The sequence below is a fragment of the Anolis sagrei genome, chromosome X (assembly GCF_037176765.1).
Source record: "Anolis sagrei isolate rAnoSag1 chromosome X, rAnoSag1.mat, whole genome shotgun sequence".
NCBI lineage: Eukaryota > Metazoa > Chordata > Lepidosauria > Squamata > Dactyloidae > Anolis > Anolis sagrei.
In genome coordinates, this window is record NC_090034.1 from 103,041,877 (window position 1) to 103,054,904 (window position 13,028).

Genomic DNA, 13,028 nt, shown 5'->3' on the forward strand with positions numbered 1-13,028 from the left:
CTGCCAAATAGTGAGCCGGAAGTGAGGCCTACCAACCAAGGCTCCGGCTACTGACTGGCTAGCTAGGAGGCAGAGCGAGAAGGAAAGGTTCCCATGGCAACCATAGGTGAGCGCTCTTCTCCCCACCTCCCTCCCCCTCCCCGTCTCTCTTCTTTCCTATTTCCTTTACTGCTAATTGTGCCTCTTTCTATAGCTTTTCCTTTCTCCTTCCATCGCTCGCCCCCTTTTTCTCTTTCTCAATGGTACGTTCCCAGGTTGTCTTGCCTTCAGGCGGGAGATACCATTCCAGTAAGAGGGGGGAATATGAAGACTTGGAAATGGTACGCTCCTAGGTTGTCTTGCTTTCAGGCGGGAGATACCATTCCAGCAAGAGGGGGGAATATAAAGACTTGGAAATGGGTCGTTCCCCAGGCGGGATATACCATTCCAGCAAGAGGGGGGAATATAAACATTTGGAAATGGTACGCTCCTAGGTTGTCTTGCTTTCAGGCGGGAGATACCATTCCAGCAAGAGGGGGGAATATGAAGACTTGGAAATGGAACGCTCCAAGGTTGTCTTGCTTTCAGGCGGGAGATGCCATTACTACAAGGGGGGGGGGAATATAAAGACTTGAAAATTGAACGTTCCCGGGAGATACCATTTCAGCAAGAGGGGGGAATATGAAGACTTGGAAATGGTACGCTCCAAGGTTGTCGTTCCCCAGGCGGGAGATACCATTCCAGCAAGAGGGGGATATAAAGGACTGCAAGTATTCCCCCTTCTCTTTTTATATGGTACGTTCCGATTTCTGTTTAGAACAGGAGGTGGGAGATACCATTTCAGTGGGAAATGGAGTGAAGGCAGCAAGGGGAAATAGGGAATAGGACTGGAAGTATACCCCCTCTCTTTATATGGAACGTTCCAATTTCTGTTTATAAAGGGAGATGGGAGATACTATTCCAGCAAGCGGGGGGAATATAAAGGACTGGAAGTATACCCCCTCTCTCTTTATATGGAACGTTCCAATTTCTGTTTATAATAGGACATGGGAGATACCATTCTAGTGGGAAAAGCGGGAGTGAAGGCAGCAGGGGGAAATAGGGAATAAAAGGACTGGAAGTATCTCCCCTCTCTCTTTATATGGAACGTTCCGATTTCTGTTTTGAACAGGAGGTGGGAGATACCATTACATTGGGAGAAGGGGGTGTGAAGGCAGCAAAGGGAAATAGGGAATAGGACTGGAAGTATCTCCCATCTCTCTTTATATGGAACGTTCCAATTTCTGTTTAGAACAGGAGGTAGGAGATACCATTCTAGTGGGAAAAGGGGGAGCTGTGAGGGGTGCGCCTTTCCTCCATCACTACCCCCTTTTACCTTTCTCTTTGAAATGTTCCCAGGTGCTTTTGCTTAAGCTGGGAAGTACCATTGATGCGGAAAGGGGGACTATTTTTGGTTCCCCCCTTTCCTTCTCGGTGGAACTTTCCCACCGCTTTCTCTTAATAGAGATGGAAGGTACCACTGCAGCAGCGCGGGGGAGTTCGCAACAGCATCTCCCCTTTTCTCTCCAATTCTAGGGAACCCTCCCATCTCATTCTCTTGCAGGAGATACCATAACAGAGGCGGAGGGGGATGAGGTGGGAGGAACCAATCGGGAGGAGATTGAGATCTCCATAGAAACCACAAAGACTGGCTGGAGGAGATGGAGGGATGGACCAGTTGCCTAGCAACAGCTGCATCCCTCATCCTGGAAGAACTACAAATCCCAAAATCCCCCTTCCTCTATAGTTTATTTATTTATTTATTTATTTACTTTGCTTCTATACCGCTGTATCTCAAGCCCGAAGGCGACTCACAGCGGTTCACAAACAGTAAAAACAGTAGAAACAGCAGTGGTTCCATACAACATATAACAATTGACTTAACACATTATCCATAAATTACCGATAGCAATGACAATGCACAATTATTACAAAAAACAACCGTACCCAATCTTCTCATCATCCAAGCGTAGTCCAGGTTCGTCGTCCATTGTTCCATTCCTATGTTCCATTACCAGATTGCACTAAATTACTCAAACGCCTGCACAAACATCCAGGTCTTCACCTTTTTGCGGAATACCATTAGAGATGGTGCTAGTCTAATGTCCGTAGGAAGGGCGTTCCACAGCCGAGGAGCCACCACCGAGAAGGCCCTATCTCCCATCCCCGCCAGCCGAGCTTGAGAAGCAGGCGGGATCAAGAGCAGGGTCTCCCCGGAAGATCTCAAAGTCCTGGTGGGTTCATAGGCAGAGATGCGGTCAGATAGGTAGCTTGGGCCGGAACCGTTTAGGGCTTTAAAGGCCAACGCCAGCACTTTGAATTCAGCCCGGTAGCAGATCGGTAGCCAGTGGAGTTGGCGCAACAGGGGGGTTCTTCCATTCTGGGAAGAATAGTCCAAATAGGAGGAACTCAGACCGGCTATTTGTAAATATAGTATTAATATTTAGTTGTACTATTATACTAAACATTAATAATATTATTAATATACATAATATTAATATTTATTGAGGATAAGTAAATATTATTGGGGATAAATGGGCAAGTGGGTTTGCCATAGGCACCAAAGCATAGTGAAATAAATTACCGTATATACTCGAGTATAAGCCGACCCGAATATAAGCCGAGGCACAAAAAACTAGGAAAACCTATTGATTCGTGTATAAGCCGAGGGTGGGAAATGCAGCCACTGCAGGTAAATTTCAAAATAAAAATAGATATCAATAAAATGACATTAATTGAGGCATCAGGAGGTGAAATGTTTTTGAATATTTACATAAAACTGTAATTTGAGATAAGACTGCCCAACTCTGATTAAATCATTACATATCTTCAATGTAAATGTACTTACGTATCCTTCCAACAACAATAAAGAGAGTAAAATAATAAATATTATAATAATAATAAAGTAAAATAATGGAAATGCAATAATAACAGTAATAATAGAGTAGAACAATAAATGTACTAATAGAGTAAAATAATAAATGCAATAATAATAATAAAGTAAAATAATAAATCTAATAATAATGATAATAATAATAAGGTAATAATAATAATAATAAAGAGAGTAAAATAATACATGAAATAAAAATAATACTAATAACAGAGTAAAATAATAAATAACCTTGACTTGAGTATAAGCCGAAGGGAGCTTTTTCAACCTAAAAAAGGGGCTGAAAAACTAGGCTTATACTCGAGTATATACAGTATTATGTAATTTCTCCCATTTTTGTCTTTTTATGAAATGTCTAGCCATTATCTGCCACACGTTGCTGTGGTCCAATCTGTGTATATGTGTTTGTGTCTGTATATATTTGTCTATATGTGTGTTTGTGTATATATATATGTAGTTTAGCACATGCGTTGTAATGTAATTTTTGTTATTTGGCTTTTTAACTCTCTTCTGCTTTGTTGTTTGGTGTTTTTATGAGTGATGGTCACTCATTGGCCTGAAAGGTGTATTGTGTCCAAATTTGATGTCAATTTGTCCAGTGGTTTTTGAGTTATGTTAATCCCACAGACAAACATTACATTTTTATTTATATAGATAGTTGGCAGCCTCATCCATCCAGAGTGGGAAGAACTCAGAGTTGCGATGGCAACCAGGAAGTGGGAATTGTCAAAGCAATAAGGCCTTCCATCCATTGAGAAACACCCCCCCTCCAAAAAATAAGAAATACATAATATATTAATATCAGGAAAATATGAGGTTCCCAGAATAATAGCTGTGGAGTTGCTGGAGCATTTTTGTGGAGCCTAATACAGGTGAAGCATCCCTTATTTGGAAATCCAAACAAGTGGCTGAGAGAGTGGCACCTTTTCGGTCTTTCATTGCATCTCAGCTTGTTCAGTTTCCTTTTCAGCCTCCTGAATGTTGCTTTGGAGGGAAGAAAGCGCCTTGTTGATCCTGCCGAACACCATTGCCATCCTGTCTCTCCACAACAGGTATTTTCTATGAATCTTATTCAAGCTGAATCATGAATCAGTTATATATAAATTACAACTATCTATGGCTGGCCATCTGTCGGGAGGGCTCAGATGGTGCCCTCCTGCCTGGCAGAATAAGGGTGGACTCTATACCAACTCTAGTGTTCTGTGAATCTAAGTGTATTCAAGCTGCATCATATATCAGTTATATTTATTTATTTATTTATTTATTACTTGCACTTGTTAACCGCCGCTCTCAGCCCTAGGGCGACTCGTGGCGGTGTACAAAACATAGAGAAAACAACAGTTTACAATGATTCAAGACCACAACACAACATCTTACTAATACAAACATCTAATTAAACTAAAAATCCGCTTCGTCTTATTTTGGGGTCATAATCAATCTCATGGTCGTAGTCCATTCCGGTCGTCATTCCGATAACATAGCACTCAGTTGAAGGCCTTCTCGAAGAGCCATGTTTTCAGGCCCTTACGGAAGGCCATAAGGGAGGGCGCCTGTCTAATTTCAGCAGGGAGGGAGTTCCATAGCCATGGGGCCACCACCGAGAAGGCCCGCTCTCTTGTCCCCGCCAGGCGTGCCTGTGAGGCAGGCGGGACCGAGAGAAGGGCCTCCCCAGATGATCTCAAGGTCCTCGTGGGCTCGTAGGCCGAGATGCGGTCCGCAAGGTATTTTGGGCCGGAACCGTTTAGGGCTTTGTAGGATAGCACCAGCACCTTAAATTGGGCCCGGTAGCAAATCGGCAGCCAGTGGAGCTGGGACAGCAAGGGCGTTGTATGCTCCCTGCGTCCCGCTCCAGTTAACAACATGGCTGCCGCGCGCTGGACTAGCTGGAGCTTCCGGGCCGTCTTCAAGGGCAGCCCCACGTAGAGAGCGTTGCAGTAGTCGAGGCGGGATGTGACCAAAGCGTGTACCACCGTGACCAAGTCAGACTTCCCAAGATACGGATGGTGCCCTCTTGCCTGGCAGAATAAGGGTGGACTCTATACCAACTCTAGTGTTCTGTGAATCTAAGTGTATTCAAGCTACATCATATATGTTATATATCAATTATATCTACCTGTGGCTGGATGGCCATCTGTCAGGAGGGCTCGGATGATCCCTTTCCATCTGGCAGAAGGGGGTTAGACTGAATGACCTTTGGGAGTATCTTCCAACTCTGGGATCTAAGGGTATTCAAGCAGCATCATAAACCAATATATACAAATTATATCTCTCTATGGCTGGGTGGCCATCTGTCTGGGGGGATCAGATGATGCCTTCCTGCCAACTCTAGGATTCTATGAATCTAAAGGTATTGGAGCTGCATCATAAATCAATTATATCATAATTATATCTATCGCTGGATATGTTGGGTGAGTGGGATTATTAACAAAAGACTGAGTAACTTATTAGTAGCAGTGTGACCCAACATCAGTAGCACATAGGAGGTTGTTCTTTGCAGCAAAATAATATGGCTGCACTATTTACAAAAACAAGGTTTCCATAACAGAAATAAAGTTCTTTATACTGCCTTCTTTGCTTCCACACTGGGCTTCTTTGTTATGCAGATAAACAGCTTCGCTCTCACAGAGCCTTCTCTCACACCAAACTTACTCAGGAGCTTCACATAGTAGCTTTACACACTGTGGGGCCTTCTCACACAGACTAAGGCCTACCTCACACTGTGAGGCCTTCTCACACTAAGGCCTACCTCACACTGTGGGGTCTTCTCACACAGACTAAGGCCTACCTCACACTGTGAGGCTTTCTCACACAGACTAAGTCCTACCTCACACCGTGAGGCCTTCTCTCACAGACTAAGGCCTACCTCACACTGTGGGGCCTTCTCACACAGACTAAGGCCTACCCCACACTGTGAGGTCTTCTCTTGCAGACGAAGGCCTACCTCACACTTTGAGGCCTACCTCACACTGTGAGGCGTTCTCTTGCAGACTAAGTCCTACCTCACACTGTGAGGCTTTCTCACACAGACTAAGGCCTACCTCACACTGTGAGGCCTTCTCACACAGACTAAGTCCTACCTCACACTGTGAAGCCTTCTCACACAGATTAAGGCCTACCTCACTGTGAGACCTTCTCAAACAGACTAAGGCCTACCTCACACTGTGGGGCCTTCTCACACAGACTAAGGCCTACCTCACACTGTGAGAGAAGGCTGTGAGGCCTTCCCTCACAGACTAAGTCCTACCTCACACCATGAGGCTTTCTTTCACAGACTAAGACCTACCTCACACTGTGAGGCCTTCTCACACAGTAAGGCCTACCTCACACGGTGAGGCCTTCTCACGCAGACTAAGGCCTTCTCACAGAGTGAAACCTTAATCCCACTGAGGTTTACCATAGACGGATAGCTATTAATCTATATCTGCTTATATAGAACTGCAGCTTTTGCTGAGCCATTGCATCCATTTATCCCTTTCAGTGCTGGACTCTTTAATTACATCATATTTGTAATTAAAAATACCTAGTTAATTTTTAATATTTCTGAAAGGATGGCCATCTGTCGGGAGGGCTCGAATAGTGTCCTCCTGCCTGAGAGCATAAGGGTGGACTCTATTCCAACTCTAGGATTGTATGAGTCATGACTGATTAGGGCTAAGGCCTACGTCACACTGTGAGGCCTTCTCACAGAGTGAGACCTTTCTCCCACTGAGGTTTACCTTAGACTGATACCTAAGGTATACTATTCGGGAGGGCTCTAATAGTGCCCTCCTGCATGAGAGCATAAGGGTGGACTCGATTCCAACTCTAAGGTTGTATGAGTCACGACTGATTACGGCTAAGGCCTACCTCACTCTGTGAGGCCTTCTCTCACAGGCCTACCTCACACTGTGAAGCCTTCTCACAGAGTGAGACCTTTCTCCCACTGAGGTTTACCTTAGACCGATAGCTATTATTCTACAGGCACACTTGCATATATAGAACTGCAGCTTTTGCTGAGCCATTGCATCCATTTATCCCTTTCAGTGCTTGACTCTTTAATTACGCATTTTTGTAATTAAAAATACCTAGTTAAATACCTATTTCTGACAGGATGGCCATCTGTCGGGAGGGCTCATATAGTGTCCTCCTGCCTGAGAGCATGGGGGGGGGGGCTCTATTCCAATTGTATGAGTCATGGCTGATTACAGTTATTAAACTCCTTAGTTTATTTTCTCTAATCACAACATTGCCTTTCGTGTCCAAACCGCCCTCCTGCAATGTCGACCGCCTTCCTTTTCTCTTGCCCTCGGAAGAAGAGGAAGCGTATCATTGTTCCCTTGCAAACAGAAGCCGCCGCCGATCCCTCCGGGGAAATGAGCAAAGCTTGATCTAAACAAGATTAAGTGGTGCTGCCCCTCCGCAGCCCATCTGCTCCGCCAGGAAGATTAGCGGCTCCTTTGACAAAAACATATGTGCAAGGGTTGTGCTCATTAGGATGACTCCTTTGTTTGGCTCCTTTGCTGGTGGTTGATGCCCAGCAGGAACCGAGAAAGACTCATGCGGCAACATTGGCATCATCCATCGGTAAGAAGGCCATTTCTCATACTGAAGCGTAAAGATATCAATCTTGCCACTGGCACCAATTATAGAGAAGTGTGAGTTATCTAACACCAAGTATCCCACAGCGGCACACCACTGTAAAGGATTATATGTAATATCACACTACTGGACGCTAGTATGGTAGCGAGATGATGTTAGATGTATGTAATGGTAGAGTGAACACTGCTTCAGTCTTCTTTTGGTTTAATGCTGCCACCAACCCAAGATGCCTTAGGATTTTTAAAGTGAGTTTCTGAGGTAAACTTTTCCCCTTCTGCCAACACAACTCTTCCCTTAGCTCCCAGAATGACTGTTTGGATAATAGAACTTCCTGTGGTATTAGGAGGTTAAAGAGACTGTAATTATCACAAAGGATTACTGATAGATTGAGGAACGATAGAGACTTTATGAAAGTTAAATAGAAAAAAATATTTATACAAAACAGACAATTAACTTCTTCTGAGAGGCACAAAACGTTTGACTTGTTACAAAAGTGTACTATAGCTTGGTGGTTGCTTGAAAAGAGTTGCTTCACTTGGTTACATACAGAGCTAATCAAACAGATATAGATGCTGGTTACAAAAATCCCTCACCCTACTTCAGAGAAATTGCAATGAGTTTCTGACTAACCTAACCTAGGCAGTCCCCTGAGTTATCAGCTAACTCTCCCAAAGTTCTTACAGCTAACTAACTCAGTCTAGAGAGGTAATCCCTTGTGCTATCTCCCACAAGAAATCAGGTTGCTGCTAATAGAACTTCCTGTGGTATTAGGAGGTTAAAGAGACTGTAATTATCGCAAAGGATTACTGAAAGATTGAGGAATGATAGAGACTTTATGAAAGTGAAATAGAAAAAAAGTATTTATACAAAACAGACAATTAACTTCTGAGAGGCACAAAACGTTTGACTTGTTACAAAAGTGTACTATAGCTTGATGGTTGCTTAAAAATAGTTGCTTCACTTGGTTACATACAGAGCTAATCAAACAGATATAGCTGCTGGTTACAAAAATCCCTCATCCTACTTCAGAGAAATAGCAATGAGTTTCTGACTAACCTAACCTAGGTAGTACCCTGAGTTATCAGCTAACTCTCCCAAAGTTTTTACAGCTAACTAACTCAGTCTAGAGAGCTAATCCCCTTGTGCTATCTCCCACAAGAAATCAGGTTGCTGCTTGACCTTTCCTGTCAGGTAATTAGCCCTTCGGCTGTTAGGAATTATGGGAGTTGAAATCCAAAACACCCGGAAGTTTGCCCATGCCTGGACTAAAGAGAAAGCAAAGTGTTGATAAGTCAGGTGCTTTAATATAACCAGAGTGAGGATAATTTTTGACTGACCCCCATATTTGTCCGGCATGTTAAAAGCCTCACCGCCACAGTCACCATCCTTCTCTCTTTCTTCTCCATGATCTCAGGCAAAGTGAAGGTGGATGGATGACCCTGGGACGGCAGGACCCTCTTGGGCCTGGGGAGCAGAGTGCTTTGTCCGCGGCTCGGCTCTCGCAAGATGCGCATCACCTTCTGCCAAGGTGTGTTGGGAGTCGCCATTGCGGTCAACCTGCTGGTCCTGTACTACATCTCCAGCCTGCAGCAGCGCCTCTTGCAGCGTCACCGGGACCACCCTCACCATGGCTCCCGCTCCTCACTCTGTCCTACATTGAAGCCCGGCTTAACCGTCCTCATCCGGGAATTTGAGGACTTTGAGAACTATGTCCCCGAGGTGGTGCGGTCCTTCTTGAAGCAAGACCCGGAGCTGAATATAGTCGTGGCAGCTGACCGCTTGCCCTACCCTCCTATGCTTCTCCCCAATGCTCCTAACATCCACGTCGTCGTCCTCAAGCCTTCCCCAGACCGGCCTGCCTATGTGTTCAAACCCGAGACGTACGTGAGGACGGAATACATGGCCTTGGTGCCCGACGGGGTGAAGGCGGACATGGCGACGGCCCAACTGGAGCAAATGTTGGAGGAGTTCCGGAGCAGCCAAACTAAGGTTGAGATGGTGGCCGCTCCGGTCCGCTCGCCGGCCCCACTCCAGTGCCTGAACCTCAAGGTGAGCCTTAAAAAATGGACGGCCGAGTATACGCCGGCCCCTCCTGCCTCTAGACTTTGCACGGCCTTGACCGGGGAAGCCGTGGTCCTCCTCCGCACCAAGGACTTCTTCAACCTCTCCCTCCCCTTGGCCCGGCCCTTGTTGACCTCCCTCTTCGTCCAGACCTCGCTCCGAGGCTGGGCCGTCCGCCTCCTGGACGTTTCCTTCTCGCTCCTCCACCAGCCCTTGCTCACCTCCTCTCACAACCAGTGGAAGGCCGACAACTTGGCCAAGGCCAACCGCCTGCAGCTCTTCCGAGACTTCGGCCTCAAGCGGGTGATCCTGGAGGACGGCAAGGAGCAGTGGTTCGGCTGCGGCAAGGAGACGCCGCGCTGCTTCGGCACCATCCACGACGACACCCCGGATTACCTCTACCAGGACCGCTGGACCCCGCCGTGCTGCCTCCGCGCCTTGAGGGAGACTGCCAAATACGTCGTCAACGTCTTGGAGACCTCCGGAGTGCGCTACTGGCTGGAAGGGGGCACGCTCCTCGGGGCGGCCCGCCACCAGGACATCATCCCTTGGGACTACGACGTCGACCTCGGCGTCTACTTGGAGGACATCCCCAACTGCGAGCTGCTGAGGAACGCCGAGTCTGGCTCCGTTGTGGATGAGAAGGGCTTCGTCTGGGAGAAGGCCATCGAGGGGGACTTCTACCGCGTCCAGTACAGCGAGCACAACCACTTGCACGTCGACCTGTGGCCCTTCTACCCCAAGAACGGCTTGATGACCAAGGACACCTGGATGGACCACCGGCAGGACATCGAGTTCCCCGAACACTTCCTGAAGCCCTTGGTGCCCGTCCCCTTCGCCGGCTTCCTGGCCTTAGCGCCCAACGACCTCCGGGGATTCCTGGAGCTGAAATTCGGCGTAGGGGCCATCGAGAAGCCAGAGTACCCCAACCCAGCCATGAAGAGCATGGAGAAGGGGAGGTGAAGGGCGGTCCTTCGGCATTTCAAACCTTTGGCCTTCCTTTACCCATCAGTGAGCACAAGCAATGGGTCATCAAAGTGTTTACATGCCCATTTACTGTCTTTCCGTCATGTGTACAAACTGGGGAAGGTGTTTACAATATTGCAGCCTCTTTCACGAAGTACTTTGATGCCACTTTGATTGCTATCTGGAATTCTGGGATCTGTAGTTTGGTGAGCTCTCAGGCACAGAACTATAAACTGAATGAGATGTAGTTTTACGATTACATGGCGGGATTGGACTAGATGGCCCATGTGGTCTCTTCCAACTCTATTATTCTATGATGATGATGATGATGATGATGGTGATGGTGGTGTTTATTTATACCCAGCTTTATCTCTCCTGAAGGAGACTCAAAGCGACTTAACATACTATTACATTGCAGGGGATTGGACTAGATGGCCCATGTGTCCCCTTGGGGAGAGAGGGCCAAATAATAATAATAACAATAATAACAATAACAACAACAAGCACAACCACTTGCACGTCGACAACAACAATTGACAGCCCTTTCAACATGTATACAAATTGGGGAAGGTGTTTACAACACCACAACCTCTTACACGAAGTACTTTGATGCCACTTTGATTGCTATCTGGAATTCTGGGATGTGTAGTTTGGTGAGCTTTCAAGCACAGAACTATAAACTAAATGAGTTGTGGTTTTACGACTACATGGCAGGGGATTGGACTAGATGGCCTATGTGGTCTCTTCCAACTGTATTATCCTATCCTGATGATGATGATGTTTATTTATACCCTGCTTTATCTCTCCCAAAGGAGACTCAAAGCGACTTAACATACTATTACATTGCAGGGGATTGGACTAGATGGCCCATGTGTCCCCTTGGGGAGAGAGGGCCAAATAATAATAATAATAATAATAATAATAATAACAACAATAATAATTGGCAGCCCTATCAACATGTGTACAAACTGGGAAAGGTGTTTACAACACCGCAACCTCTTTCACAAAGTACTTTGATGTCACTTTAATTGCTATCTGGAATTCTGGGATCTGTAGTTTGGTGAGCTCTCAGGCATAGAATTATAAACTATGTGTCCCCTTGGGGAGAGAGGGCAAAATAAGAATAACAGCAACAACAACAATAATTGACAGCCCTTTCAACATGTGTACAAACCGGGGAGACCAAGGTGCTTGTTTATAAAGCTATTGTCCTCCCAACCCTGCTATATGCCTGCGAAACGTGGACTGTCTACAGACGTCATAAGCAACTCCTGGAACGATTCCTCAGCGTTGCCTCCAAAAAAATTCTTCAAGTGCAGCATTTTTCCGAATGAAGCAGAGCATGTTTGAGGACCGGGACATCCGTAGGGAGACCAAGGAGCTTGTTTGTAAAGCTATTGTCCTCCCAACCCTGCTATACGCCTGCGAGACGTGGACTGTCTACAGACGTCACATGCAACTCCTGGAACGATTCCATCAGCGCTGCCTCTGGAAAATCCTGCAAATCTCTTGGGAAGACAAGCGGACAAATGTCAGCGTGGTGGAAGAAGCAAAGACCACCAGCATTGAAGCGATGCTCCTCCACCATCAACTCCGCTGGACCGGCCACATTGTTCGGATGCCTGACCACCATCTCCCAAAGCAGTTGCTCTACTCCGAACTCAGGAACGGAAAATGGAATGATGGAGGACAGGAAAAGAGATTGAAAGATGGGCTCAAAACCAACCTTAAAATCTCTGGCATAGATACCGAGAAGTGGGAAGTCCTGGCTCTTGAGCGCTCCAGCTGGAGGTCAGCTGTGACCAGCAGTGCTGCAGAATTTGAAGAGGCACGAATGGAGGGCGAAAGAGAGAAACGTGCCAAGAGGAAGGTGCGTCAAGCCAACCCCGACCAGGACCGCCTTCCACCTGGAAACCGATGCCCTCACTGCGGGAGAAGATGCAGGTCAAGAATAGGGTTCTAGAGTCATCTACGAACCCACCACCAGAACACCAAACTTGGAGGACCATCATCCTCAGACTAAGAGGGATCGGCTAAGTAAGTAAAGGAAGGGTTTGTTTATTTTTAGTAGCCTTTCTTAGGTCTTTAATAGCCCAATGTAATGCAGCTTTCCTCTTTCTCCTTCTGCCTTCCAACTTCCCTTAGCAATTATTGTCATTTCATGATACAACGTGATGTCGTCATTTTGGTTTTGTTTTGAGATTTCACGCTCTGAAATCCATTCATCTCACCCTCAGTCGACAAGTAAACTTCCCAAGATGCCTTGAATACTAAGCAAGGACCATTAAAACCAGTTCAGGACTCGTCTCTAATGGTATGGAAAAGATGTCCTCATTTTCTTTGGTGCCGTTCATACAACTCATTAACTCTGGTGCTGGGTGCGTGTTTCAGAACGCAGGGGAAATGTTATTGTTCTAAATGAATGACACTTCAAACGATGTGGCGACCCCGTTCCTGGGTATTGTGCAAAATGCAAAGATGGATGTGAAATAAACACCGATGTGAAAACACTGAA

General features: G+C 46.2%; 1 protein-coding gene across 2 annotated transcripts; it reads left to right on the top strand.

The window, feature by feature from the left end:
- Positions 1-5: 5 nt before the first annotated feature.
- LOC132781761 (ribitol 5-phosphate transferase FKRP) lies at positions 6-13,028 on the top strand. Of its 2 annotated transcripts, none has more exons than XM_067461037.1 (3): positions 6-106; positions 3,879-3,960; positions 8,901-13,028. In XM_067461037.1, the coding sequence occupies exon 3, from the start codon at positions 8,993-8,995 to the stop codon at positions 10,508-10,510; it is 1,518 nt and encodes a 505-aa protein (XP_067317138.1). In that variant the 5' UTR covers positions 6-106; positions 3,879-3,960; positions 8,901-8,992; the 3' UTR covers positions 10,511-13,028. The 2 variants fall into 2 exon arrangements, with proteins under 2 accessions (XP_067317138.1, XP_067317139.1); XM_067461038.1 differs by having other exon boundaries at positions 13-106; positions 3,867-3,960.